Source organism: Anopheles maculipalpis, chromosome 3RL, assembly GCF_943734695.1.
Source record: "Anopheles maculipalpis chromosome 3RL, idAnoMacuDA_375_x, whole genome shotgun sequence".
Lineage (NCBI taxonomy): Eukaryota > Metazoa > Arthropoda > Insecta > Diptera > Culicidae > Anopheles > Anopheles maculipalpis.
The window spans coordinates 13,432,251-13,459,555 of record NC_064872.1 but is presented as its reverse complement, the minus strand read 5'-3'; the positions used below and the strand labels follow the sequence as shown (position 1 = coordinate 13,459,555).

Genomic DNA, 27,305 nt, shown 5'->3' with positions numbered 1-27,305 from the left:
TTTTACATCAACGGCGAGCGTGTACCGTAGCGAACGAGGAAAACCGCACGTTTTGCGGATCCAATCGCAATTAGCGAGGAAAATCCGTCATTTACTGCGAGCAAGCTTACTTGTGTTGTAAGTTTTTTCCTCTACCCCTGTGTTGACCGTGCATAGTGGTGGGCAAGCTGTTCTCACAAAGTGTCATAATTGGCAAGCTTCGTTTGGTAAACAATCTCTAAAACATTGTAAAGTTGCAGGAATGCTGTTTACAAAATATGCGTTTTATGCTCTAGATTAATTGTATTACAAATTGAGTAAAACCCAATCAAACAGCAATGGGGAAGTAGTATAAACTCTTCAAAAAATTAGTCATTCGTTCTATTTGTCCAGTTTCTTTCGACCACGATTCGCCCACTGTTTTTCGCCAAGACGCCGCATTTTGACGTTTCATTTTCGCCGCCACGAAATCACCGCACAATGGAGCATTTAAACTGAAAAAATAAATTTAAACAAAAATGCAAGATAATGATTAATGTGGCACTTTATCAAGAGGAAAAGTTTTAAGCAAACGCATTCACATTTTTCACAAGAATTAGTAGTGTTGAAGAGTTCTAGGACAAGAATCAAAATAAAAAGTTGGCTGCCACACCAGCATCAGCCAGCCGCCAGTCTGAACCGTTGCATTGTTGTTGCATGAGCAACACATTTGACATCTGCTGTCAAACTCAAAACGCTTTTTGGCCAATATAAACAAACAAAACAATATATCGTGGGATCGGAGAATATTACTAAAAACAGTTTAGAAATCACAAAACTTGTAAGAAAATGCTCGCTGAAAAGATAAGGCAACTTACCCTGTTACTAGAAAAACATGAACTAGAGGTACTTTTGCCGTTGCGCGGTTGTGTAAGTCCATGTTAAACAATGCTGTTTTCTCTGTTGTAGGCGCCCGGTGGAATCGTATCCATACAGCTATATTCGGAACTATTTGCGGCCTATCTTTACCAAAATGATCTGTAAGTATGATGTGCACCGTACTGTCGACAATCGCTTTCATCTTTTTGTTCGATGACAGGGCAAGTGCACGGTTTCTATGGAAACGGATTCCCCAGAACATGAAGACCGGAAATGTGGAGCTCGAACAGATGTACAAAGTGTACGTAGCGCTGTGGAATAACAACACGGCTGGGTTTTATAAGGCCATCAACCACGACTGGTCCAAACACGTGTCGGAGTTGATGTTTGAGCTGAAGGAAAAATTCCAACAGGAAACGATCGCCCTTATCGGCCGAGCTTATAGTTCCATCTTCGAGAACGTGTTCGCCGAAATGACCAACCAAACGCCGGACATGATTGAGGACACCTGTAAATCGCTGAAATGGGAAATCGTTCCAGGATCATATCCCCGTCTAATAATTCCGAAGCGAACGGTCGAGGATAAACCGATCATGGTCAGCTCGGAAGCACAGTTGCACAGGTTGACCGACTTTGTGTCGTTCCTCGAGAACTGAGCGATTAGTGGTTGTTGTGCTTCAACAATGCACAAATCATATTAGTTTGTGATCAGCATCCTTTTCTTACTTTACTGAATGAAGTTTATGTGCGTCTCTGTCTCTCTCACCGTACGTACGTTGCGTTATGCGTGAATTTCGTGAAATAAATCACTGTAATTAAATTTCCAATACAGCAACATCTTTCTCTGTCTTTGCGTGACAAGTGCACCAGCAATTGTCCGCTGTTTTCTTCAGAGGGAAAAATCGCCTCACATTCAGACTATCTTCTAGCGCAATTTTCATGTCCCTCATTTCCTGTACTGTCATACCAGGCTGGTAAAGGTTGAAGTAGATCATAAATTGTTTGAGGAAACGTTTCTCGAGCTTCAGAAGGCGATGCAATTTAGTTGAACCTTCAAGAATATTTCTGTAATTGCATTGTTGAAAGAAACAATTTAATTTTCATTCCCCTAGAAAATATTCTCGAACTAACCTTAAAGCGTTTCGTCTTAAGATGGTTCTGCGTTTCGATGTTGAGGTTGATCGATTGAAGATTTTATAACAACACATTTTTAATTTGGTACCGGCACATGGAGTGAAACTATTTGGAGATCGCTTCATGGCCTACTGGGAAATAAAAGACAAATATTCAAGACCTAAGAAGAAAGCGTTGAAGGATATTTGTTGAATTGTACGAGAATTCAAAAGGAACTCATGAAATTTACTAGTATCGCCACAGGATCATGAGTTGAAAACAGCGTCGGCTTCACACAGCAGGACTTGGGTTCAAATCCCATCCTGACCATTCCTCCGTAGTTGACTATCCAACTACGTGGTATCAATAAGTTGAGTAAGCCATTGGATGGCTGGCGTATTCGGGTCTTAAAACAAAAAGAGCGAGAGAGAAGGAGAGATTACTCTCTACTTCGTTAATTTTTCTTCGTCCGAATCCAATTAGAACGGAGCTTTGGTGGAAAAGCCTACCGGAAAAGAAGTTAGGAAACAACTGAAGATAGAAGATGACCTTATCATACCTCAGCTTGTGGCATCATCCTTTGAGCAATATTCCTTATTATCCTCAATTTAATGACCTAGAATACACTTAAAACGCTGTTTAAAAACAGACTAATATTGGAAGGACAGATGTTGTCCAAGACCAATCGATGGCTGGCAAAATCAAACCATACCCAATGACCCGACGCAGAAGCGAAAGTAACAGTAGATGAGGTGGGCGGCTTGTAACAGCAGCCCAATGTTGGGAGTTCCGCAGTGAAAGCTTCCTAGTAGGGAATCGTCCTCGATGTCCCTGATGTTCGTGTAGAGGTCAGCCCATTTTACGATAGACACATTGAGGAAGTAGAACTCAGCAGTTCCTTCAGCAGTTAAAGGCATCAATACAGCTTGATCCGCCACTGCACCGGCGGCATTGTGGTCGGATGATAACACACCGGGCCCGTCATCCAATCCCATTCAGATCTTCCAAGACCATTCAGAAAAATCAATGCAGGACCGGTGTTCAAATCCCATCTGCTCTCCCGGAGAGAGGACTGACTATTGAACTACGTGGAATCGGAGAGTCTAGTAAGCCATTTGATGGGTGACATGGCGTAAGCAGATTGTAAACCCAAAAAGAAGATCAAGGCTGTCCGTTGATTACATTTTTCAGATGATATTTGGTCTTTAAAGCATTTTTTCACAACAATTTTATCGAATCTTTTCAAAGGTCCATATCCATTTCGTTCCAAAAAGATTTTTTTACTTCAGGTTTTCAAGTTTGTTCATAACTCCATGCTACGTTTTATGAAGACAAAAGCAGTCTTCACACCGCAGGGCAGGGCCGGATGTCAAATGCCGTCCTAACCGTCTCACCGTACGCATTACTGAGTATCACTACTGTAGGAAGTCCAGCCAACAATAAACGATTGCCTTACTTTTGGTTGTCCAAACAGCATATAGCGGGCACTTCACTCCAGTCATAAGACAGTCCATGTGTTCAATATAAGCCAGTGAATCGTAATTTTTTGTAGGAATTTCTGACCATCAAATGAAAAACATTCACGAACAAGGGGCGTACTATCATGCGAATACACGGTCTGTAAAGACCGTTAAATTGTTCAAGCACTTTGGACACCAAATTTCATACCTTCTTGTTGTTATCGTCAGCATAAAGATAATCATAAATCCAATGTCTCTATCTGATCGGTATATGCGTGGTTCAAAACTTGTATGTCTTGTTTTTGGTTCAACAATCGCTTCTCATCGCATTTAAAATTTCTTTAATAAAACGCAAATGTACTTGCCCACCTACGGCCTTTCGCTTCCGCCCGTCAAACATCACCACCATAACCCGTAACAAGATCGCACTTGAGACTACGAATTTGCACGAAAATGTCCTCACATCACGCACCTTTAAGTTTTGGGGCCATTCGCTTTGGTTTATCGTGCGTGGTTGTATGCGTTTGAATCACCTTCCGGCGGTTCCATTGCGGTGAAATCAAACCTCATTAATCAATTATTAATGAGTGTCCGGCAAACGTTCAAAAAGGGAGCCCATTTGATGCGCGCATATTTATGGAAGCTGCGCCCAAAGCAAACGCTCCAAATTACTTTGCTCTGCGAATAGTGCGCGAGAGTAAGATAAAACATCTACTTAAACAACCAAAACATCTGCGTAACGTTAATGAGAAAGTACGTGACGCGCGTTTGACGATGGTAAAAGATGCGCCAAAAGTAAACTCAGCAAACTTTTTCTCAGGGATCGGCAGGGAAGGCAGCTCGGTTGAATGCAAAACGGGTCGTTAGACTAAAATGAAGAATAATCGTGTTCCATCCAAAATGACGTCTATTACACTGGCAATTATGTGTAATAATGCGTTTTTAAAAAATGATATTCCCATTATAAATCGCCGTCCCCGCAGCTCGCTGCTGTTTGTGCCCAACAAAATGACACCTTTGCGAGTTTGTGACGTTCGTATGTCCTGCCGCCGCGTCACACGATCGTCCAAATTGTAGCGTACGCCAGGGTTGCCGGTGTACCTTTGATTGAATTTCGGCAGGAAAATACCCGAGATGCGCTAAGCATCTCTAAGCGCTTCTGTCTGAAAGAACTCGGTTTACAAAAAACAAAAACAAAAAAACACACACACACATACACAAAGATGCCCAAAGAAGAGATGGAAGAGAAACCGCAACTAAAAACTAAACTTCCCTACAGCAAACGAGATGATAGGCACTGAGAGGCTGATAAAAAGGCTGACCATGCAATACGGAGATTTTTTTCGCAAATTTTCACAGCAACACACGCACAGAGCCCTGAGCCCAGAACGAAGAGCGTGTGCAGAAAAGGCGGACGACGATCGCCCTACAACGCCGGTAGCGATTAATCAATAAATAATTTACTGCTCAATGAGCGAGGCGTCGATCGTGTCCGTGGGGTCGTTTGGTAGGGTTGCTGCCACGATCCTTGAAGGTTTCGGTAGTAAAATGCGTGTTTTCTTGTGGTTTCCTTTTCACGAGGTTCGTTTATTCGCTGTTTGAATCTGGTTGGGAATGGAGTGCGAGGCAACGATGAAGATGACGATAATAAGGCTGATGATGATGGTCGTCGAATGACGCGGTTGATTCAAGCAGGTTTTGCCACAGTAACTTCCCTTTTTGATTTTTTGGCGAGTTTTAATTACATGTCGAATGGATTTCATGAGATTTATTAGTTTCAAAGTAAAACAACAACAAGTATGTAGCTGCACATGGAAACATAAAAATTAGACCAGATTTTTTTCCATTATCATTATTCTCTGTGCTCAAATTTTACTATCCTTTTAGTACTCTTATTGGTTATGGCTATGGCTTTAAGGCAGTAGATCTCATTTATTTTCCAGCATCTTCTGGGTCACTAACTTTAGATAAAAGGCTCAGGATAAGAGAGTCTTATGACAGCTTAGCAGCGAAGTCATAGTCGATTGAGATGAGGCAGTAGAACTAGTCCCACCTGCAGTAGTCTATTTGCCTCAGATACTCTTATTCAATTCGGTAATAGATTGAATGCTTTAGAAAATATGTATAACCAGAGGATCTAACAGATTATCCAAGAATTGATATTCTTATATTCCATAAATCGCTAAAATTGAACCCTTAATCAACAATTGTACAGTGTCTGTGAGAACAGTGTCTTTTCCTGTAATTGTTGGCTTACCCTGCGTACGAAGGGACTAGAACTCCTAGATCATGGATCCCGAATAACGGTTTCCAGATCTGGTATCCCATATATTGGATACCGGATCTCTATTGAATTTCGGATTCCCAATTCCATTTTCTGGATCTTCATCTTGGCTAGGTCTTGCAGACCATTGAATGGCTTACAGAAATTTCTCATACGTTGTTAGACAGTCAGACCTGACTAAGAGGAATCTATTCGGATAGGGTGTGATCTACGGTTTTGCCGTCTGAAGATTGTCATCATTTTCATCCCGGCCCCGGAACCGCCTCCCTAGTACTGGATTCCAGAACACGAATCTCGACTTTTTAGTTAGAATGAAAAACTTGAATCGTAAATCAAGATAGCAGCATGGTGATAGGCTCATTTTCAGACCTCGGACTTGATGTCCAAATTGATAAATTCATAAGAACAAATAAGGTTCATGTAGCTGAGGTCTCCGTAGTGAGGATTGACTATCCTTCTACGTGGTAACGATAAGGCTTGTAAGCCGTTCGATAACAGCCGGCGTGACCTAGGAGGTCGTTAAGCTCAGAAAGACAAAAAGAAATTAAGTGAGACTGAGGAGGTACAGGCAATGCTTGGAATGAAATTTAATGTAAACCTTTGTACAATCAATCCCTGCAATTGCAAGTGGCGCACAAAACGCTGTGAAAGAGTTAATATGAAATGCATTGCAAATGTAAAAAAAGCAGTTATGTTTGCAGTATATTGGACCCTTGGTTTAAAAAATATATTCTTTTCTTATATTTTTCATAGATAGATTTTATGTACCTATCGATGCTAAGGGATATTCTTAACCTACCTTTTGAAATATCTACCATTTTTTAGTATTCTTATACAAAATTCTATCAGTTCTTTTTCCTTAACTAATGCAATAACATCCCAAAAAAGGAATAACCACACGGCTTACACCCTGCTTCAAAAACTCACACATTATTGCAACAAGGTACAAGCAATTTTGGTTTTCGTTTGCTCATATCTAACCCGTCCCACCTTCAGGGTCCATCAATTTCCTGTACCACATGTCCAAGCACATGGGCGCAGTTGCAGCATCACGCATCTAATGACGGGGATCCACAAATCGTTACCGACACCCTTTTTCTGCCGCTTTCGGGCACCGGCATCGCTACGTGGCAGCTTGTTTGTCTCTTGTTTATGAAACGGCACCCAAATAGCAGCAAACCGAAGCGAATGTAATCGAAACGACCGGCCGGCAAATGATCGCGATGAATCGCTTTTCGCACTTCCCCATTATAGCATCTTCCAAAAAAAAAAAAAAAAAATGGGGCTGATGGTATTCCGCACACACACACACACACACACACACACACACACACACACACACACACACACACACACACACACACACACACACACACACACACACACACACACACACACACACACACACACACACACACACACACACACACACACACACACACACACACACACACACACACACACACACACACACACACACACACACACACACACACACGCGCCACAAATCACTAACGCGCGAGACACGCGAAGAGCGCACGATCGTCGGTTGTCGTCGGTTAAAAAGGGCCAAATTGTAGGGAGCGCGAAGCTCATTTGCAATAATTTGACCTAAACTTAATAAATTACGCATGTGAAGCGGCATGTGAAGCGATAGAGGATGCCTGTACCATTACCGAGGAGTTGAAGCTGCAGCAAGCCATGCAGGGCATGCAAAAATCGATTGCAACGATCGCATTCGCGTCGATTCCCAAACACACAAAAAGAAAGACGGGATGCACCGGAGTGCTCGCACGTGAGACTTGGACAAGCGATGATTGATTCGTTGACGCGCAGTTGCCACTTTTGCCAGCTCCTTTTTCGCTTCTAACCTGGAGAGGAACTGGACACTGATTGCAGCGTGTGGCAGGAAGGAAGCAGGACACGTAAACATGGCTCCCGGGAGTAAGGCCGGACGGAACGAAAGCGAAATTCCATCCTACTTTTGATGCCTTGTTAGCTATCGAGTTGGCCGAATCGGGGGGGCATGTGGAAGGGACCGGTGTTCGGAACGAGGAGAACCGAGTGGTTGATGATATGTTTGAAACGCAATTGCACCGGGTGCAGCAATTGCATCCGACACCGCGCGTTGGGCTCGCGACACAGGGCTGGTGCCTTGTTCCTTTTTTATGGTTTCCCTTTTATTCCCGGCAAGCATGTTTTTATTTTTATATATTCTCGTTACAATGCCTCCCCCCCCCCCCCCCCCCCCCTTCATCTTTCTCACACACACTTACACAGCTCCTTTTTTCTCTCTGTATGTTAACCGATGTGCATACAATGCACATTGCAACACATTTGCGCGCAGCTGTGTACGATGCGCTTTGGGGATTTGGTGGCCTTGGCTACAGGTTATTATAGTTTGAATTATTTTGCCCCTTTATGCCGATCATTCCACTTTATTTGGGGGTTTCAATTCAACATTTACCGTTGGTGATTGGTAGGCAAACATTTGCCGAAAGTAAGGCAAGACCAGCTAAAAGGGTATATCAATTTTTTATTTGCAGTCAGGAGCTTGAGTGGCTTTAAATGATTTTTGTTGTTGTCGTAATCAATGTAAGTCACTATCGAATGGTGCTATTTAAACGTAATGAATGATGTTATCATTTAAGAGCATTTTTTTTTGTTTTAGTTTCATTGAAATCAGTATTTATTGGCTTCGAATGGTGTGAGCCAATCTTGTTTATTGTTTGTTAAAGTTCGTTTAATTTTCGGTTTGTGCTTACAGAAAAAGGTATATTAGTAGCCTTAATCAGTAAAATACCATCACGATCGACTTTTCCAAATAGGCAAACTTTAATATTAAAAAAAAAAAAACATGTAAACAATAAGAGCCTCATTTTGGATAATTATAGCACTACTCAAGTATTCCCGCACAAAGCACATTCAGGCGGCCTTTGTGGCTTGCAAGGTCTTTCCCCCAACCCACTGTCTCGTCGGAGGGCCTACGCATCCAAGCTGATTAGAGTCCTTTAGGATGCCAGGACCTAAAATGCAGAACAGAAACCAGTTATCCACCCCCACCCCCTCCCCCCTACTCAATTTAGACATAAAACGCATTTTCTCAAGGGGTCGGTTTCCCCGTATAACCAAGCTCAGGGCAAAAAAAGAAGAAGCTCATTCAGGCAAACGTACCTAAAGGCTCTTGGACTTTCAATAGAATAAAACAATTCAATAGGACAGATATTTCAATAGCACCGAAATATAACAAGAACTTAGTTCTAAATGGTTCGAATTAGAATACAACATTCGGTTTAATTGCTGAAAAACTTCTTACTCTAACTAAAAAACTTACGGTTTTGTGAAACCATGTTATGTTAGTTCTTTGTTACGTACCTGTGTTTTAAAAATACCGCACGAATATCATCCTCGATCCTGACAACGATCGAGCTGTGCCTCGTGTCGAATGGTTCGCTGACGAGTACATTCTTGGTGGGGCATATATCCGTCATCCTCGCCACGCGCCTCCAACCATCCGTATCCTTCCGGCTTTGACTAGCGTCAAGAAATCTGTTGATATCTAGAATTCCACACGCCCTGCTAGAGCACATCGTCAAAGATAATCCTTAGCACCCTTCGTTCGGAAATGGCGTGAGTGTTGCCGTCCTCCGTCAGGGGATTACAGTGTATGATATACCGATCATTTTGGGTGTCGTCAGATCCTTCTGAATCGCAGTATTTTGTAGCGCAGCTTCGGCTTTCACTGCGTACGTTGCTGCAAAAATACGATCAATGTTTTCAGTTGACATTCGTAATATTTATAAAATTGCGTAAAAATTTATTTACTTCCCGCATTGCCCATGTTCCTTAAAACCAGTATTAAATGCAATTGTAATTTTTGAAATACGAAAGGTATAGATTTTGGAAACGTTAAATAAAAGTGCTAAAAACGTTGAATGAATTGTACGATCAAAATTCACCAAGACGTACGAAGAATAAGTCTTTACAATTAAAAAAAGTATCCTTTAGATTTTGAAGCTGGGTTTTTTGTGCAACGTGAAAGGCTTGCGCTGCTAAAGTCCTGGCTACAAGATCAGCCTGTTTAGAACTTTTTTTTCCGAAATTGACGATACTACTGCAACTGTTAATGCAAAGAAAAACAGTTTCTTTAAGCGCAGTCATGAGTTGTATGCTATAAAAAAAATTATAGAATCAATAACAAATTTACTAGAATGAAAAAATCCAAATCTACACTAAAAACATTCCAAAACTTTCAATTCCCCCGTGCGTTTATTTCAGTTGATATGAGAAACCCGTGCTGTTCAAACCATCAGGTCTAATCGAGCCGTTTAATCATTCAACCGTTGGTTCGTTAATTTTTAAGATACCACCTCGATGCACGCGATCTCGCATTTGCCACTAGTTTCCCACATTTTCTTTTCTTCCTCCAATTTCCATCTAAACAGCTGATCAGCTATTCACCATTCCCGGATGGTACACAATAACAAACGTGCCATCGCTATCTGCTACCTTACTGTCCTGTATTGCACTCCCGCCACACCCGAACGACAGTGAACCAGAGAGGCCATGACCGACCGGCTAGATGATTATCGGTCTACGAGTGTCGGTCCTTTCGGTGAACGATACGCTTTCGATGTGCCGGCACAGCACGAGCAAACGCCTCTTGGACTCTAATTATGTACGGCGGTATGGTTGCCGGTCCTGCTGCCGGCCCACATTACATAATTAATGAACCTTTGACCTGAACGAGTTGAGTTCACACTACGCGAGGGTTTGCTACCCCCGAGAGCGATTCCCTTCAACTGTTGCTACTCATTTCCCAGCACCCAAACACCGGACACCAGGCGAAGGATGTGCAACCCTTTAGAAATGGTTGCTTACCCTGTACGTGCATCGGTAGTTAGTAGCTAAGCCGCCGTTTGCTAGCCTGCCTCGGTTCGATTCAATGGGAACGTTTCCAGCGTAATGAGACAGAAAAAACGGCCCTTTACGCTGCAACCAACCGACTGAACCGATGGAACGAATCTTTCGCTTATCGAGAGGCTCGTCCTTTATTGGCGTTAATGGATTCAATATTTCTATTCCAATGCTACGAACGCCGGGATGGAATGGTACATCCTCCCCCTCCTCGTTGTGTTTCATTTTCCGTTTGATCGTATTTTTCCACCGCGAGGAACGCCTGCCGAATCGATGCGGAAAACTGAGAAACCGATTTTCTACCGACGATCGACGCCAAACGACATTTTGTTGTTGTGGAACAGAGCCTTCACCATTTGCAGATCTCCGAACGCTCGATGCCTTCTGTCGCATCGATTTGCATAATTAGAAAACATTTAACCCGCAGTACCTTACTATACCAGCCAGTGCAGTTCCCAACAGTTCCCGATAACGACTGCACCGACGACGACGACGACGGGTTTGTGCAAAAATAAACTCGATATCCTGGGCGGCTACGACAAAGCAACGCCCACCGCAACATCTGAACGCTGTCGTTGTCATCTCCGTTCGCGAAAGGAAAAACGCCACGTTTTGCCACATTTCAAGCTGGGTAGAAATCCTGCCGAGAAGGATACAATTCCTTGCACACCAAGAGCGGGAGAGAGAAAAAAAAGATTCGGGAACAAGTTTGTCCCAAAAGGAAGTGGGCCTGGTACCGGGGAAAATTTTCAAATGGCAGCAAAGTGCCGAACTGGCACTGGATGATGATTGCTACTTATCGTGTTGAGGTCTCGCATTTACGGTTCCACCACAGTGCCTCGCTCGTTAGGGTGATTAATTTGCGATGAAATAATTGCAATCTTGGGGCCAATTTCCTCCTCGGGTTCGATGAGAGAGTGCGGTGTGGATGGAGCACCGGTGGTGGTGCAGTGGTTTGTTGTACAAAATTGCATGGTTTCAATGTTTGCATCGGTTGGTCGTCCTTCGGTTTGATGTGTGATGCTTCGATGCTAAAACGTGTAATTCGATTAAATTTAGAACAATCAAAGGTGCAGCACCGGTCATTAATATGGCATTTGTAATGTACAGCTTTGGCGGTACTTGGTAATGTGTGCGCAGAGAAGTGCATAAGTATGACATTGAGAGTCATTAAGCAAATACTTCATTATTGTGCTTTAGTGAAAAAAAAAATAATTTAAAAACAAAAATCGATGAAGTTTAAAATTATAAATAAATGGTTTAAATAATAGAATTTTTTTTTTATTGACCTAATGAACGTCCAAAGTCACGTCCGGCCATCTAATGGCTTGCTAGACTTGCTGATGCCACGTTGTTATATAGTTCTCAACTACTGAGGAACGGACCCGGATGGGATTTGAATCCTGGCTCTGCCTCTGTGAAGACTGCTGTCGCCACACCACTGGATCGGCTTGAATCACTACTACTACTACTATCTAGCCATGTATTCAACTACATAACAAAAATATATGGAACATAATGGCAGGGATGTAATGACGTTTAAGCCCCTTGATTATAAAATCCATGCTTAACTTAAAGAGAAAACAAATGTTTCTATAGTTGAAGGCAGCATTACATACTTTTTTTTACAATTCAAGCTCTTGTCTATTAATAATCTCAAACGGTTTTAAAGCTATGAATTCCATAACTTATCAATATAATTGTCCGTATTTTTTGCCGTATTTTGGACTACTCTTGAAAAGAATTCTTTTTTCCCGAATGGCAGACTGACCGTATTGCTTACTATTATTTAACTGTTTTACTTTTATTTAACTTTGATTTAAAATTTAGTCATAGATATTTTCAAACTGAACTGAGTATGCCCGGGATAAGGCAAAGATAAAGGAGGAAAAAAACTTTATTAACTTAAATTTTATTTGAGTATGGTGGCTCTTAGACATTCTCATTATGTTTATATAATTTAGTCATCATACGCGGTCTTGAAAATACAGCATTGTACCGTAATAATTAATTATAAATAATCAAAAAAATTATTTCAAATTTTTTGACAATACGGCGACGTGCCGTTATTTTTAAAAATAAATAAATAAATATTTTCATACTCTGAAAATACGGCATCGAGTGGCAATACTATAATATGAATAAAATATTGAATAATTACAAAAAGTATTGCTTTTTTATATATTTAAGCTATCATTCCAATGATTTAGTTTCATGGTGGGAAAGCTTAAGCTTAAACCGCTTGATCAGTTGAACTAAAACATGTAGTTAATACATTTGACAAATATTTGATTTGAATTGATTGATTGTGTTTACACTCTAAACTCATTTGTAATCTTCTGATATAAATTACAAAATTGATTAATCTAAAATTTTTGCAAAACAACTGCAAGCACTCGTTACCACTCACCACACATCTTTAGATCGAACACTTACATCCATACGAAACGCTATCCACAGACCCTCGGATGGAACTTTGCTCGCTTAAACGTTTCCCATAACCGTATTAACCTCAACGCATGCTACCAGCCACCGTAATGATCAAACTCTACATCTCCCGTGCCCGTACAGACACCCTTCTTCAGTGACCGAAACCATCAACGACACCGCACCGATCGCTTTCCGCAAGACTAATTTGATTATTGAGGAAATCTGTCCGTTTACCGACCGAACAGTTTGAGCATCGAGGTCGAAGCGACCAGCTACACTCCGAACTGTATGTACGTGTGTCCCGTTGGTCGCACCAGTTTGAGAAACATTTTACCGGGAAAATATCCAGCATCGCCAATGCAAAGGATGGGCCGCCCCTAATACGATAAGGACGGACAAGGACCAAAAATAACAACGGAATGGTGAAAAAGTCGATAAAAGGTATCGAGCCATCGATATTAAGGGGCAAGCATGGATCGAAAAATAAGTGGTAAATGAGAGAAAGAAAGCGCAACGGAAATGTTTTCCTTCGTAGGCAAGCGCTGCCCATGACAGGAAACGTTGACCAGGTGGCATTTACTCGTACTCCTCGGTTGACTTTCGTTTCTTTCCGTCCAGAACTGCACTTGCTGTCAAGACCTGCGATGTCCACCTGCAGTGAAAAATGGTAAACCCCATTCCCATTCCCACTCCTCGCCCTCTCCCCAGGGGGATGGGTGATTGTGAAAAAGGTCATTTTTCCACCTTAAGAAAACCAGTACATGTCCAGCGAACGGATGGGTGGAAAACACAACACCGAGGTAACCCATCCGGTGTACCGGTGACTGGTACTTTACTGGTGCTTATATTTCATTCCTTCCGACATTCTGGGGCGTCCCGATGGCGACCAGCAGCAGCAGCAGTAGCAGAAGATAGCGTCCAGTGTGAGTGCTCCGGATGCAGGTAGCTTCCGTTCCAACTTTTCTACTGGCATGTGTGTGTGTATGTATGCAGTGAACGAAGTACAGAAAAAACACATATCCACGATCCAGTGGCAAAGTGCTTCAGGCACACCATGGTCGTAAGTCTGTGCCGGCATGAACGACGTCCAGTGTCAGGACGACACCGTTGACGAATGGTACGGTACCGCGACGTTTTTCCTCGCACACGCTGACAGGTACCGTCGGGGCTCGTGCGGTGGCTTCGCCCGTCCTTGCACGAACCCGTTGATGTCGTTAACGTGTTGGACCGGCTGGATTAAGCTTCAGGCTCGTCCGAAGCTCGGGAAGTCCTCCCATTCCACCATACGCGGTTCGACGTCGAAGACTGATGAAGCAACGACAGAAAAGACACACACACAACACTCCGCATCCGCATCCGTCTCTCGGGACCGCATCCGCATGGGATGAATGTCGTTCATGTCGGGTGGCAGCACGAGCGTCAGTCAATTTCTGGAACGGACAACCGTCACAACCGCACCGTTCAGATTCGTTCCCTTTTCCTACGCTGCGGTGCATAGGATATCGTATTCGCACATTTGGCCTCCGCGCCGTACGAAAGCGAACGAACAGCATAAAGCTGCTAGCACTTTGCCACTCCCGGCGTTGGAAGGTGGGGCGAACGAGGTTTGGGAACGAGGCTTGGCTGAGGAGATATGCTCGTGAAGTGGACGTGATCAGTGTCGGAGCTATCGTACAGCGTGCAACGTCCAACCAACCAACAAGCGATGGCGTAAGGGAGGTGAAGCATCCGGAACGATCTAATGCTTGTTCAGGAACGGAGAAGGAGGAAGCAGCAGGAAGCAAAGGATGACCCGGCGGCGACGACGGCAACCGTAGCGATGGTGTGATGCTCGAAACCATGCGCTGCTGCTGCTTCTGCTTGGGAAACGTCCAACTAGCTCCATTGCCATGTGCCGGTCCATGCTGTGCCGAGATCTTCTGGTTCGTGGTTTGCGAGGCACGTTTACTCGTTTAGTGTTTACCATTGGGCAACGGTGTTGATCACTGCTCTTGGCGGAAAAGTATTGAATTTGGGTTGTGGTAAGTGTGAGTGTGTTGTCTTTAAAGAAAATTGGCTAAAGAATTCGAAAAACTTCTTGATCTTCAGAGAGTCTTGGTTTATTATATTATTAAATTATGCGTTCAATAAAATTAGTAAACTTTTATCGAATACTTCATCTGAGAACTTCCTCTACTAATCCTTTCTCTAATACCAAATTAATAACAATTTTTCCATATCAAAATTGTTGTCAAAATATCCTAAGAAAATGTTACACTGTCCTCTAGTGTGTTCCGAGCACAACGTCAGGCTGCAGATTTCTTTTTTCTCACCAACGGCACCGGCATCCGTACGCTTTCGGGGTCCGTTGTATGTTTGGTTTGCTGTTTTTCCCTCGACCTTTTCCGGGAAAGTTCCACCCCGTCTCGATGACATCCCTTCACCACAACCGAGCACGACAACGACGACGTTAGGCTACGTCGACACTTTTCCACAGACTTCCCTACCGTTCGCTCTCGACCACTGAGCTGGGGCTACTTTTACCAAAACCCGTTCCATTTCCCAAGGCTATCATCGGGATCATCAGTTCCCGTGCTCGCACTCCACACGCTCTGCCTGTCCCACCCAACAACTAGTTGGCTTTTTCCGATCTTTTCCCCATTCCCCGGTATCCTTTTGCCCCTGGTTTGGTCACACTTGTAGTCCTTTCAGCGTGCTTTGGCTGGTCGAGCGTTTGTATCACGCAATCCCGTTTGCTGCTTCCGGCTGAATTTCCTCGCCCGGAAAATTTCCTCACCCGACCCAACACGGACCGAAGTTCGGTCGAGTGGAAGCAGGGAAAACAATAAAAAACGAACTCCAACATGCGACCCACAACCGACCCGGCGACCCGAGAGAGCTCAAGGCGACCGCTGTGTAAAGGCTACATTGCTTTTCAGGTCCGTTCTGTTCTGTTCGGACGGACCGGGGACCCGGCGGCATGATGCCGGGAATGGGGTGGGAAATCCTTATAGATTTCTCCGTACCCTTTTATCCGTGCTGACCCGCTGGCCTTCCATTGACTTCTCTCCTTCCCATCCCCCGAAAGCGCTCCCTATTCTGCAGCAATATCCAGCTGCGAACAGGCACGGAAACTTACCCCCGTCGTTGAAGTTAAGCAGCTTTGGGTCTTATTGTCGACGTTGTCGTCGTTCGCTGCTGTACGCTGGAGTACCTATAGAGACGCACGCAAGCCTGTGCTAGCGTGTCCATAAAAGAAAAAAAATATATGAAGAAGAAAACGACCGAGTCTTCCTGCCGGCTGCCGAGTTAAGTAAAGGAGTCGGGGATCCGTCGATTCCGACAGACAGGGGCAGTTGCCTAGTGAGAAGCAGCCCGAGTAAGTTTTGCGGCCAATAATAGATTTTGCATCGATGCTGTACGTGTGCGTGTGTGTGTGAGTTTCTTTTCTGTTGCTGGATTGATATAAAAATCGGTTCATTCGGTCGATTGCTATCGATGGTAGCCGGTTTGATTGTTGGTTTGAATCGAATTCTTGCTCCGGAAAGGAAATGAAAATAAGGTAGTTCCGGAAAGGCTAGCAAAAGTAGGGCTGACACGTGGCAGGATATAAAAGTCGAAGCATTTGCAAAACTATTGCATCGAACAAAGGCTAGGAAGGAAGGCAAGGGTTTCTCATTTAGTGAATGACTTTGCCGATGACTTCCGAAGCACATTAAAGCCAATGCCAATAAGTGGGTTGTAGGGTTGAGAAGCTGCATAGAACATTTTCCAAGGTTTATTTTAATTGCCATGGGAATAATTGATGTGAACTGAAAGGAGAAAAATCTCTGGAGCTACAGTGAACAACATGAAAAATTAAAAAAATAAATAAATAAACTTAGACAAAAAAAGAACAGATTAAGAAAGCAGTATAATTTGTCAAGACGATCCAAAGATCAAGATGACTGTTGATAACCAAAATGCTAGGAATTTATACAGCCTGTAAACCCAATCTTTCAACGGATATCAGAATCTCAAACAGAACCATTGTCCCTTAGATAGAACTGAACTTAATCAATTCACCAAAAAGTCTATTTCCTTTCTAGAAATAATTAGCATGTTTGATTGGCACATCTGCCTCTTGTGGAAACCAGTAAGCCAGTGACGGATCAAAACCCTTGAAGGCCCTGACCAAAATGTAAGCTGGAGCCTCTTCTTAATGACTGGAGGGACGTTTAACAGTTCCGTAATAGTTTCTCCTGAGCACGGAAAATTTTTCGTATTCGTAATCGTCCATACTGATTCTATTGTCCGCGTCTGAGGACTCATTTGAATACATAAGTGAAAATTATCTGAAGCAATACTTAGAAGGTTGATTGATCTTGGTTTCTGTCCCTTTGAAAGAATATATCCTTCCAAGCGGATCAGTTTCCAGGAGACAATTCTTACAATCTTCGCGATTTCTTAAATGCTCGAGTCTCGAAAGACTAGACAGCTTCTCGTAGATAAATCCGTCCGATCCGATCCGTATCTGTCAGGGCCCAAGTATTTGTTTAGTTTGGTTATACTATGATCCGCTCCTGCAGTAAACCTAGCCATTATGTCACCACCTTGAGTTCAAAGAGTCCGTTTAGAATATATTTGTTAAACACTTTCATTACACCATGCAACCCACATGCAAATTATCCGTTACGGCCAGGATGTGTACATAAATCACTTGCCCACTCACTTGCTCTTCCCATCCAAACCCCAATAAGCTGAATTATTCGCAAATAATCAATAAACTCATAATTCCTTTCGCACCTCCTGCATCCGCCAACCGATAGGTGATGAAATTATTTGCTGGTCCGCCCAAGGGACAAGTGAAACTTGATGTAACTGTCAATTAATCGGAAGGGTCACCCCGATCGGAAGGATGGGCAGAATATCGATTTCTATCCCATACACCGACACGAGGTAAGCGAATTTGATGAATGTCACCCCAATCATGGGCACACAATATCCTTGAGGAAACGAAATGAAATCGTAAACAAAGGTAGCATCCGTCCATACGTGGTGAAACTCTCTATGCTTAGCAGCTTTACGTACTGAGCACCGTGGCTTGAGTTGACAAATCAGCCAGCAAGAAATTTTCTAAATATAACGATCTGCGGAAGCCTCAAAATTCCCTCATTTCAGGTAAGAAGACACTAGTGATGGCATCACATAAATCATGGGTCTGCCATCATGATGGTCGTGTGACGATAGCGAAACCATCAACCGATAGTCCGCTTTCACGCCTGGACTGGGTTGACCATGCAAATGCCATTGGTTAACAACGGGCTGGAGTGCAGGCTAAGTAGTCCGGATCTCTTTCCGGAGTGCCGGGTACTGATGCTGATGGTGAGATGAAATCATGCCAACTCTCGGTGTGTCACCCCGGGAGCGCTCTAATTCTGACACGTTCCGTGTTCCATGCAGGCTTGCGCCTTATGTACACATCCCATTCCCTGTACGGATCGCCCGTATCGTCCTGTCTCATTATCTATGTAGTGCTCTTCTGCACGACCGTGTGTCGATAATTTCCAGCCTCACGCATCCGTGGAGAGATTTGTGTGGGGTTCATCGTCACAACGCACACATACACACACACGCCTACGTTGACAGACGGTCGCTCCGTGATATGTGCGAATATTTATGCCCCATCCCAACCGGACAGCTCCCCAGGCCAGTGAATGACGTATGCGGGCAGAACGCCTGGGACGAACAATTGCAACCACATTCGCACGTTTTGTGTCATGTCGGTAGCGCGCTGCCACTATGATGGATGAGTTCCAGATGAAGAGAACCCCCAAACCGGCGCCATCCACACCCTCAAGCAACTCCGGCAGCCAATTCGACGAAAACCGCTGCAACGACAGCCCACGTAACGAAGACGTAAATGGCCCACTCCATAGCACCTTTTCCAGCGGAGATCGTACCCGAGGGCAACCGTAATACCTGCGGATTGCAAGAATGAACTTCTTGGTCGAGCTCTCTAACCTCATTTGTCTTGCCCCGAACCCCGAGTCCATAACGTACCGAGCTTAGTAATCCTATCGTGGCACCAGATGCGTGCCTTCGGGGTAGAAACAGGCACACAGCAACACAGTCGGATGAGCTTGCCTGAAACGTACGCCTCGTGCGTCCTCGACATCAGGCAACATCCGAGCAGGACATCCGGGAAGCATCCAACAAATGAGGCTCCATCCGTACGGATCCGTATCCGTCTCCGTGCTACCATTTCGGCTTATGAATTCCAGCCCGCACCATCCATCGGCATCTTGCTGTCATCAACCATCTCTTTCATTTCATCGCTTCCCACCTACTTCTCACCTCCCATCGGATGGGGGAAGCAGAGACCGTCATGTTGGCCTGCAACCGAAGGCATTTTGAGGAAACACTCCCAAGAGCGCTTCCTGCCTAACGAACGCGTGCACTATGCGTTACCATGGAGATATTTTGCGCGCAACGAAGGTTGACGGGTTTTGTTGTGTCAAAAGGCTCTGGTGTGCTGTTCCGCTACCGGAGCGAAATTACTCTTCGCTCATGTTGCGAAGTTAGTTTGGCGTTTGGGAATATGGGGCACAAAAACTGGGCGAAACTTTATTTAATTACTGCATTGCGCTTTGGCTTACGAAATCAGGCAGTGTGTTTTTCATTTGAACGGATTTTATTTCATTCTTAAATTATTCAATTACTTTTGCTAATTTTAAATTTCTTTTCAATGTTTACAATAAATTATTAAAAAAATGGGATGTTTTAAGTAATTGTTATATAGTATAATTCCAAGCATGATTGAAAAATAATTCAAGAAAAGATTTGAAGATAAAATTAAAGGTGCAAGTTCAAACTTAAAGACCCAATATCAAATAGCAACAAACAGTGAATCAATGGCGAAATTAATGATGATAAACACAGAAAACCAAATGAAATGAAGAAAAAAGAAGCGCATTGCGCAAACTTAAATAATATGATATAAAACCGTCAATTTCCGAAACTTCATAAACAGACTATAAAAAAAAGTAAAAAAAAACACAAAAATGCTTTGAAATCTTAATCGACTTTTAGAACGAACCATAGAGTCTCTGCAAAAGTTGCGATAAAACAGACTGTTTCTACAGCTATTGATAGTATGAATTCAATAATTCCCAACTCTTCATAAACTTCTTATATTCCTTAGCAGTGTGTAATCATGAACCAAGTAAAATTTGTTATCTTATAAATATTAGTATTTCTAAACAGTTTGGCTTGCATTTTGTTATTGTTACTTTTTATTCATGTAGGACGGCCGTATTGCTAAGAATAAATTATACAAATTATTTTTAATCAAATTTATCGAACGTTTAGATGTAAATAGAGTGAGTTAAAAAAATCAGCCGAAATGTATAGTTTAAGTTATAAATTCAATTTTTTATAGTAAACAGAAATGTAACAACAGGATTACTGTACTATTGAGGAATACAGCACAACTTGTTACCAAATGTACCAACACCAAAATCCCACTATTATCCAGTGCAGAAAAGATATGCTCACAGAAGAAGCTAGCACCGAGCCGGTCGGGCTCAAATAAGTGGCGATGGCGTGATGGAATAAAGTTCGAGCCCGACTATCAGCAAAACGGGCAACAATATCAACAGTGCAGATCAACGCCAACCGGCCCCGGCCCAAAGTCTACCTACAATTTCGAATAAGAAACAGTCCTACCCTGTGTGGAACGTGAACAACAAGGCACACGACGCTGGTGCTTCGAAAGCACCGAGCAGCACAGCAAACACCGATGCCGACGAACGACGGACGAACTGGAAGGATAAAGTGCATAAATTATGTATGCGACTATGACACGCTCCGTGTGCAGCCACCCCCCTGCGTGTGTATGTCTGCACGGTTGGATCGTGCTGGTGTACGTACCGACGTAAGCTTCCCCATTCTGGCAGGCAAACTATTCCCCCACAAGACCGGTGAGCCCAGTTTCTCAACGGTTGGAAATTTGTTGCCAACGATCCGTGTGCCCAATGGGAATGAGCGGTGCGCCAGCTGGAACGAACCAAGCTAAAGCTGCTGGCTTCGAATGGCACGTGGGAAACAATCGAAAGGCAGGTGGGCTTTCTACATTGGGAGCGAGCGTTTCCGGCAATATTGGCAGGAATGATGCTCGGTGGAACGAACCAGAAGTCAGCAACAGTACACACACACACACACACACACAGACTGTCACGAAACGAAAGACTTTGGTACGACTGGTAACAGCTTGCCGGCCACTCTACCCTTGGCGACGCTTTGGGTGAGGCTAGGAGAATATGGGGACGAAGTTTAAGATTTATTTGTGACACTCTGCTCGTCTCGCCCCAGCTAGTGAAGGTTTTAAGGGGAATCGGAAAGGACGATGTCAGCCAACCCCCGGGTATCGATTGGCAACGGGGCGGCTGTCGAAAGTTAACTGACAGCTTGTCGCTCGGTGCACGATGAAAACCGGTGACTGCGGGCAACGGTTGCTTCCCACGTGAAGCGTACGGGTCCTGCCAGCCCCTAGCAAGGAACACTTTTCTCGGAAAGCACGAGCTCGAGTGGAGCAAGGCTTTTACTTTGGTTGAAGCATTTCTGCTGCCAGGAGAGTTTCACCAAATGCAGCACGCGTGCAATGTGACTTTCTTCCCAATTCTTGGTGCTGTGTTTCATCCGGTGGTGACAATGCCTGGCAGCGAGTGGTTAAACTTATTTTTAGCCCGTCAATAAATTATCGATCGAGCGTGGTTCGCACGGCGGGAAAAGTTTCTGCCCGTCCCAAAACCCAACACAACCATGGCGGGATGATGCGCTTTTTCGTTGCCGGGTGATGTTCGGTGCAGTCAGCTATGGATGCAAGCTGCATCACACGAGTGTTCGCGTTTGAATGATGCAAAGTTTCGTCGCGATTACACAAGTTTTTAATACCATTCGTGCGAAGCTTTTTTGGAGCGATTTAAAGTGCTGGTAGGTGTGTGTGTGTGTATGGTCAGCATAGTCAGGGCTAATGGGTGGATCTCATCTCATCTATCTAAAGGTGATGAACTATTGCACTCACTGAATGAAAGTATCATGTTATTATTATACATTGTTAAACAATTAAAACTTTAGACAAGCAAATTGTGTTGATGTAACAAGGATTCAAAAATTGAAATATAATCTTAACACTTCTCTTCTTCTTGGCTGAAGGACCCAGTGGGTCGGTAATCGAATGACTTTCTAGACGTGTTGGGAGGTCAGTCCTCACTGCGGACGGCTACGGGATACGTAAGACCGTCGCCACTGTCCCCACTACCTACTTATTAACATTTTATAAATGAAAAAACAGCTTATCATTGGATGATATTTTACATTAAATGTTGCTTTACTCAATTAAATTACTGAAAAGCAATTCGAATAATTTTAGAATGATATATATTTAATAACATATTAATTCCAGTAATGCGGTCTCGCTTTGCTATATGAATAAAAAAATTCATTCAAATCAAACACACTACAGATGATGAAACTTTGAAAATCCATAAATTATATAAAAACGATCAATAAAATTAAAAATAATAAATGTTCAATATTCCTAAAGTTCCCCGAAAAACAGACGGCAATATTTTTATCACTAGAATAAAAATCCAAACACGGTACAAAACACAAGCAGCAACGGAATGTAAAATTGCAAACCACTCAACGGTACGACCCGGGCCATGGATGATGCGCTTAGTTCGGATCATCCATTTGAAGTATAATTCAATATACGGTGATGGACGCGAGTGCACTGGATGCTAAAAATCGAAAACCAAACTGAAACACCACGTTTCGTCAATCATCGTCTGAGGTTCGTTTGTTTTATTGCTCCCCAGCTGTCCCTCGGTTCGTACCCTGTTGGTTTACCAAGTTTATGTTTCCACTACCGGTAGGGCAAAGTTTCGCCTGGACAGCTCCGTACCGTACCTAGTGTCCTAGTGGTATGTGATACGTGTATTATAAAAATAAATTGAACGGTTTTTACTGTCTATTTGCGCTTTGCGTTTCGGGACGGGATGGGAATCGACTACAGCAAACAAAGTTTGGTTGGTGTGGTTTTGTGCTTCAAATCATTGGAACTGTTTGCTTAGCGGTATAGCGGTAGAATTGAAACTTTAACTTTTTTTCAGCATCGATTTTTTGTGTTAAAATCTAAGAAAATTAAAGAATTTATATTTTGTATTACGGAATGACGTAAAAAAGACTATTTTAGTGGATCGTTGACAAAAAACAATCTGAAAAGCCATTTTTTATTTAAAATAAATTAAATATAATTCTATTTTCTCGTACTGCAATAAATCATTACAATAAAACAGCTCAGTATCATAATTCTACGTTCTCACAGCAATTTCATACTGAATGCTTTAATTGTCCCGCAGTCAGACAGCGTAGTTGTAATTTAAAGCACATTTTACACCCGACCACTCTCGCTTAACGCTAAAAACGCCTCCACGTGAACGCTTGTTATCCATAAAGACTCGACCACACATACACAGGCAGATGTTTTACCAGCGTTAATTAAGCCTGTACGCATGTTACTAAACAAAAACATCTTTCCATTGACAATTGCGATCGAAGCTCGTGCCCAACGGGTTGGCTTTTCATCCCTCTATTTAGCACACATTAATCGAGACCGATAGCAAGGAATATTGATTTAAATGTGGGCAACAGCAATGCTTCCCCCGGGGTACACAACCATTTAAAACTAATTTTACTCGCACACACACACACAAAAAAAAAGCTGACGCCCATTGTATGCTTCATGTACGGAAAGTACAAGGGTAGGCACGATGGGGACGTATTGATATTGATTGGCGCTACACGTCGCGTCGGATATTATTGCAATTATTATTGCCGGAACTGCTTCATCGGGACAGTTACCCGAGGTAGTACCCAAAGGACCAGATGGGAGGGGGGGGGGGGGGGATGAGATGTGAAAGGAGGAGATAAACGTTACCAGTTTTCAGTAACGATCGACGATGATTACACTGCCAGCCGTCCAACAATCGGTGGGCTAACTGTTGGGCGAATGGGAAGCGCAACCATCTATTGAAACAGTGAGTGAAATGGAGTAAAACAAACCGCTATAAAAAAAGCAGCAAATCAGGCTTCCCCAAATGTCCTCGCACGGTTTGCAGCAGGACGCTGGCACTTTCCCAGCCTCCAACCATCACCAAGCGGGTTTCGGAAGAGTGTAGATGGAGCCATACCGGAAAAGATAGTCAGTGGACGGTGGAACATAATAACGACATCAAGCGCAACATAAACGCAGGGCAGGTCGTGCTAGGTGGAGTAGGGTAAAGGCACAAGAGCATATCAACTGCGAGGGCAAAAACCAAAAGCACGCCACCGAATGACGCTCGTGGAACAATAAAGATGAAAAAGAGAAAAAGCGGTACGTTTTGGGCGGAAAAAATGGAAACCATCCACCCATCTGCCACCCATAAATGGTAGTATGGGAGTAAAACACGAACAGAAAACAGACGAACTCTGTGGTGGGGAGGTTTTTTTTATGACGCCACGGCCCTCACTTCTGGGTAAAAGTGCACCATCCATCGTTTGCGCTAGATGAGGGAAGGTAATGGGTGCAGAGCTCAACGACCCAACAACTACAGCCACAATCATGTCCTCCCTCCCCCGTGCCACACACACACACACACACACACACACACACACACACACACACACACACACACACACCAACATAACCACCATAACGATGGAGGTGCAATTTATTGGTGGCGATGGAGGCGCCCAGTCACCGGTGCGAATCGTCATTCCACCAAATGATCCACCCACCCTCACGACAGACTCGTCGTTAGGCAAACGATGCCCGCTGGAAACCCCGCTCGTGCGAAACGAATGGGAACGCTGGGAAGCGAAATTCAATTGGCTTTTAAACTAATGGGTAAATAAAATTGAATAAATGTGACCGGACGGGTGCGCTGGCAATAGGTGGTGTCGGTGGTGGTGGAACAAAAAAAGCGAATGTGCCGCAGGGAAAAAGAGCACAGAAACAATTTGCATGAAAATGAGCGGCGGAACATATAAAGGCACGCCACGTTGCTTTCCCCTCTTGGGCAGGTCAGTGCAAAGGAGGAGATTGATGTGTCGCCGTGGGTCATCGAGGAATTTGCGCGAGTGCGTCAGTGCGTCTGGTCGCATCGCAGGCAGAAAGTAAGGATGCAAGAGATGCACCCATAAGTAAATAGATACTGTTTTTCTTTTTTTATTAATTTTAAAATTAAGGTTAAAAGTCTTTAAGTCAACAGAACATTTACTAGGAAAAAAAATTGTGTCAATAGCTGGTACGTTACACATATATTCAATCTATAATACAATGAATAAAACCAAACATTGATTAAGTAATAATTTTTTGTTTTTATTATTATGCATTTTTATTCCAATTCCAATAATTTTAATATTTTTTTTATTTTTTTATTAATAATTAATTATGACAGTCCAGTGCCGTATTGTCAACACTGCTTGTGTTGAATAAATTTTAGAATCATATTGATAAGCCATTTCCTCCTTATTCTTTGCCTTATCCCAGGCACACTCGGTTATTTTTTAATCAATTACTGTGTGAAGATTTTATCGTCCATAGCTCATGTTGCAAATATGGTTTTATCACATTTCATTCAATACAATGCACACTTTGAATTTATTTATTTATACAAATTTATCTCACTATTTTCTTTATTTAACTGAAAATTATTCTTTTACCTTGTCTTTAATTAAACTTAATAAAACCGTGCTACTTGCCGACTGAGCAATTTTACTTATCAATTTTTCCTTTAAATTTCTTATCTGAACCTTACGACGTGTGCAAAATTTTTCTTTTCTACAACCAAATTTTGAAGCAACGCCAATCGAATGGTAACTCAAATAAATAAGCAACTAACAGGCCCATCCCGCTTCGTCCGACCTTCCTAATTGAAAGATGATTTTTAATTAAGCCGCTGCATCAACCCGTCGACGGTGGTTGGTGAGCAACTGGGCAACCGGTATGCTGTTACGCCGAAGGGGAAGCGATATCGCCTACAGTGACTGGCATGAACTGACAAAAGTTAAATCCAACCAACCCACCACAATTCTGGCTCGGTACTAACATGTTCATCCAGCCCTGCGGCCCCAATAGGAGTCAGCATGGCAGAGGCGAGGGAACAAAGTTTGGGTTCAGGTGAAATGACAAAGGGAGGGAGAGAGAGAGAGAGAGAGGGACAGATAGACAGCTAAAGAGTGGCAAGGATAGGTGCGTGGTGGTGTGGTGTCCTGATTACGGCCTCGGTCTCGGGTACGTGCTAAAAGCCTCACAAGTTAATTAAACATTTAAACCTCACTTTCCACTTCCGTCGCACACCTGCCTCGGAAAACTTGGCCCCCGCTCCGTAGCGTACGCTATGGCCATGAAAGTTTGTGTGGAGGGTAATACGAAACCAAAAACGACGATGCTATCCTACGCGGCATGCCAGGCCGGTTTGTGTGTGCCCGCCGGGGGCTACGAGGATTTGTGCGACGATTGTCGGAAGAGAAAGTTTGCACTTCCGAAGAATGTGCCGTTTGGTGGGATGGGGAAACATTGGCAGACCGTCTTAGCCGAAGACCGTTGTGTTGGGTGCGTCTCGAAGGAAAAGGGTTGCAAATCTTCAAGGATCAATGGACACTGCGAAATGAAGTTTAGCGAGCGCAGAGGGAAAGCGGGACGTACACGGATAAATGGAGCAGGACAATAAGTCTCATTTCCTGGAATTTTCAAGCAGCAAGTCTAGCTGAATTCATTCAATTTCAACCAGAGGACGGGTTCGGGGCGGAAGCGGCATCCCAAAAGGATGTCTTCCGAGACAAGCAAAGTATCAAGCACTGGACACCCCGCTTCATCGATGTATGGCATTTGTTTGCACAATCCTTAGTGGGCAGCGAAAGGATTCCGTTTGCTCTCATTCCGCCTCGTGACACCGCCGGTGCCTTGTTAGGGTTGATGCTAACGATGAGCAGTATATCGAGAAAATCCTTTCGAAGAAGGGATCCTTCGTACCGTCGTGTTTACTGTCACGCTGGGAGGAGAGAGCATGTCTGGAAGAAAATTCAAACCTCATCCCCCCAAACCCTTCGACTTGACGCTCGGGTTTATGATGCATCTCGCAACGACACACGGAGGTTGGTTAGGTCCAGTTTCTGGGTTTAGTGCGAGACAACAGAAATGATGCATCTTAATGATCCGCTTTTCGGACCGGTCTTTCAACACATCTGGAGCGCAA

The 27,305-nt window shown here is 43.5% G+C and overlaps 4 protein-coding genes across 8 annotated transcripts in view; 3 read left to right on the top strand and 1 right to left on the bottom strand.

Annotated features, from left to right (window-relative positions):
* LOC126565418 (proteasome subunit beta type-2) overlaps positions 1-27,305 on the bottom strand; it is a 549,154-nt gene that overhangs the window by 262,251 nt on the left and 259,598 nt on the right. The gene's annotated exons all lie outside the window — the stretch shown is intronic.
* LOC126563976 (uncharacterized) overlaps positions 1-27,305 on the top strand; it is a 333,716-nt gene that overhangs the window by 127,322 nt on the left and 179,089 nt on the right. The window lies entirely within an intron of this gene.
* On the top strand, positions 780-1,493 carry LOC126565459 (COP9 signalosome complex subunit 8). The gene is made up of 3 exons (XM_050222641.1): positions 780-864; positions 928-998; positions 1,058-1,493. Exons 1-3 carry the CDS (start codon positions 808-810, stop codon positions 1,491-1,493), a joined length of 564 nt encoding a protein of 187 aa, XP_050078598.1. The 5' UTR covers positions 780-807.
* LOC126564970 (D-3-phosphoglycerate dehydrogenase) overlaps positions 10,240-27,305 on the top strand; it is a 483,268-nt gene continuing 466,202 nt past the window's right edge. Inside the window, exon 1 of the mRNA XM_050222103.1 lies at positions 10,240-10,244. Within this exon, the coding sequence (XP_050078060.1) occupies position 10,244 (1 nt within the window). The 5' untranslated portion in view covers positions 10,240-10,243. The remainder of the gene's footprint in view (positions 10,245-27,305) is intronic.

Bases quoted from the DNA above. Each gene is read 5' to 3' on its own strand.
- LOC126565459 (XM_050222641.1), top strand. From the start codon at position 808: ATGCTCGCTGAAAAGATAAGGCAACTTACCCTGTTACTAGAAAAACAT. The intron at 865-927 runs GTACTTTTGCCG...TCTCTGTTGTAG, and splicing joins TAGAAAAACATGAACTAGAG to GCGCCCGGTGGAATCGTATC. The intron at 999-1,057 runs GTAAGTATGATG...GTTCGATGACAG, and splicing joins TATCTTTACCAAAATGATCT to GGCAAGTGCACGGTTTCTAT.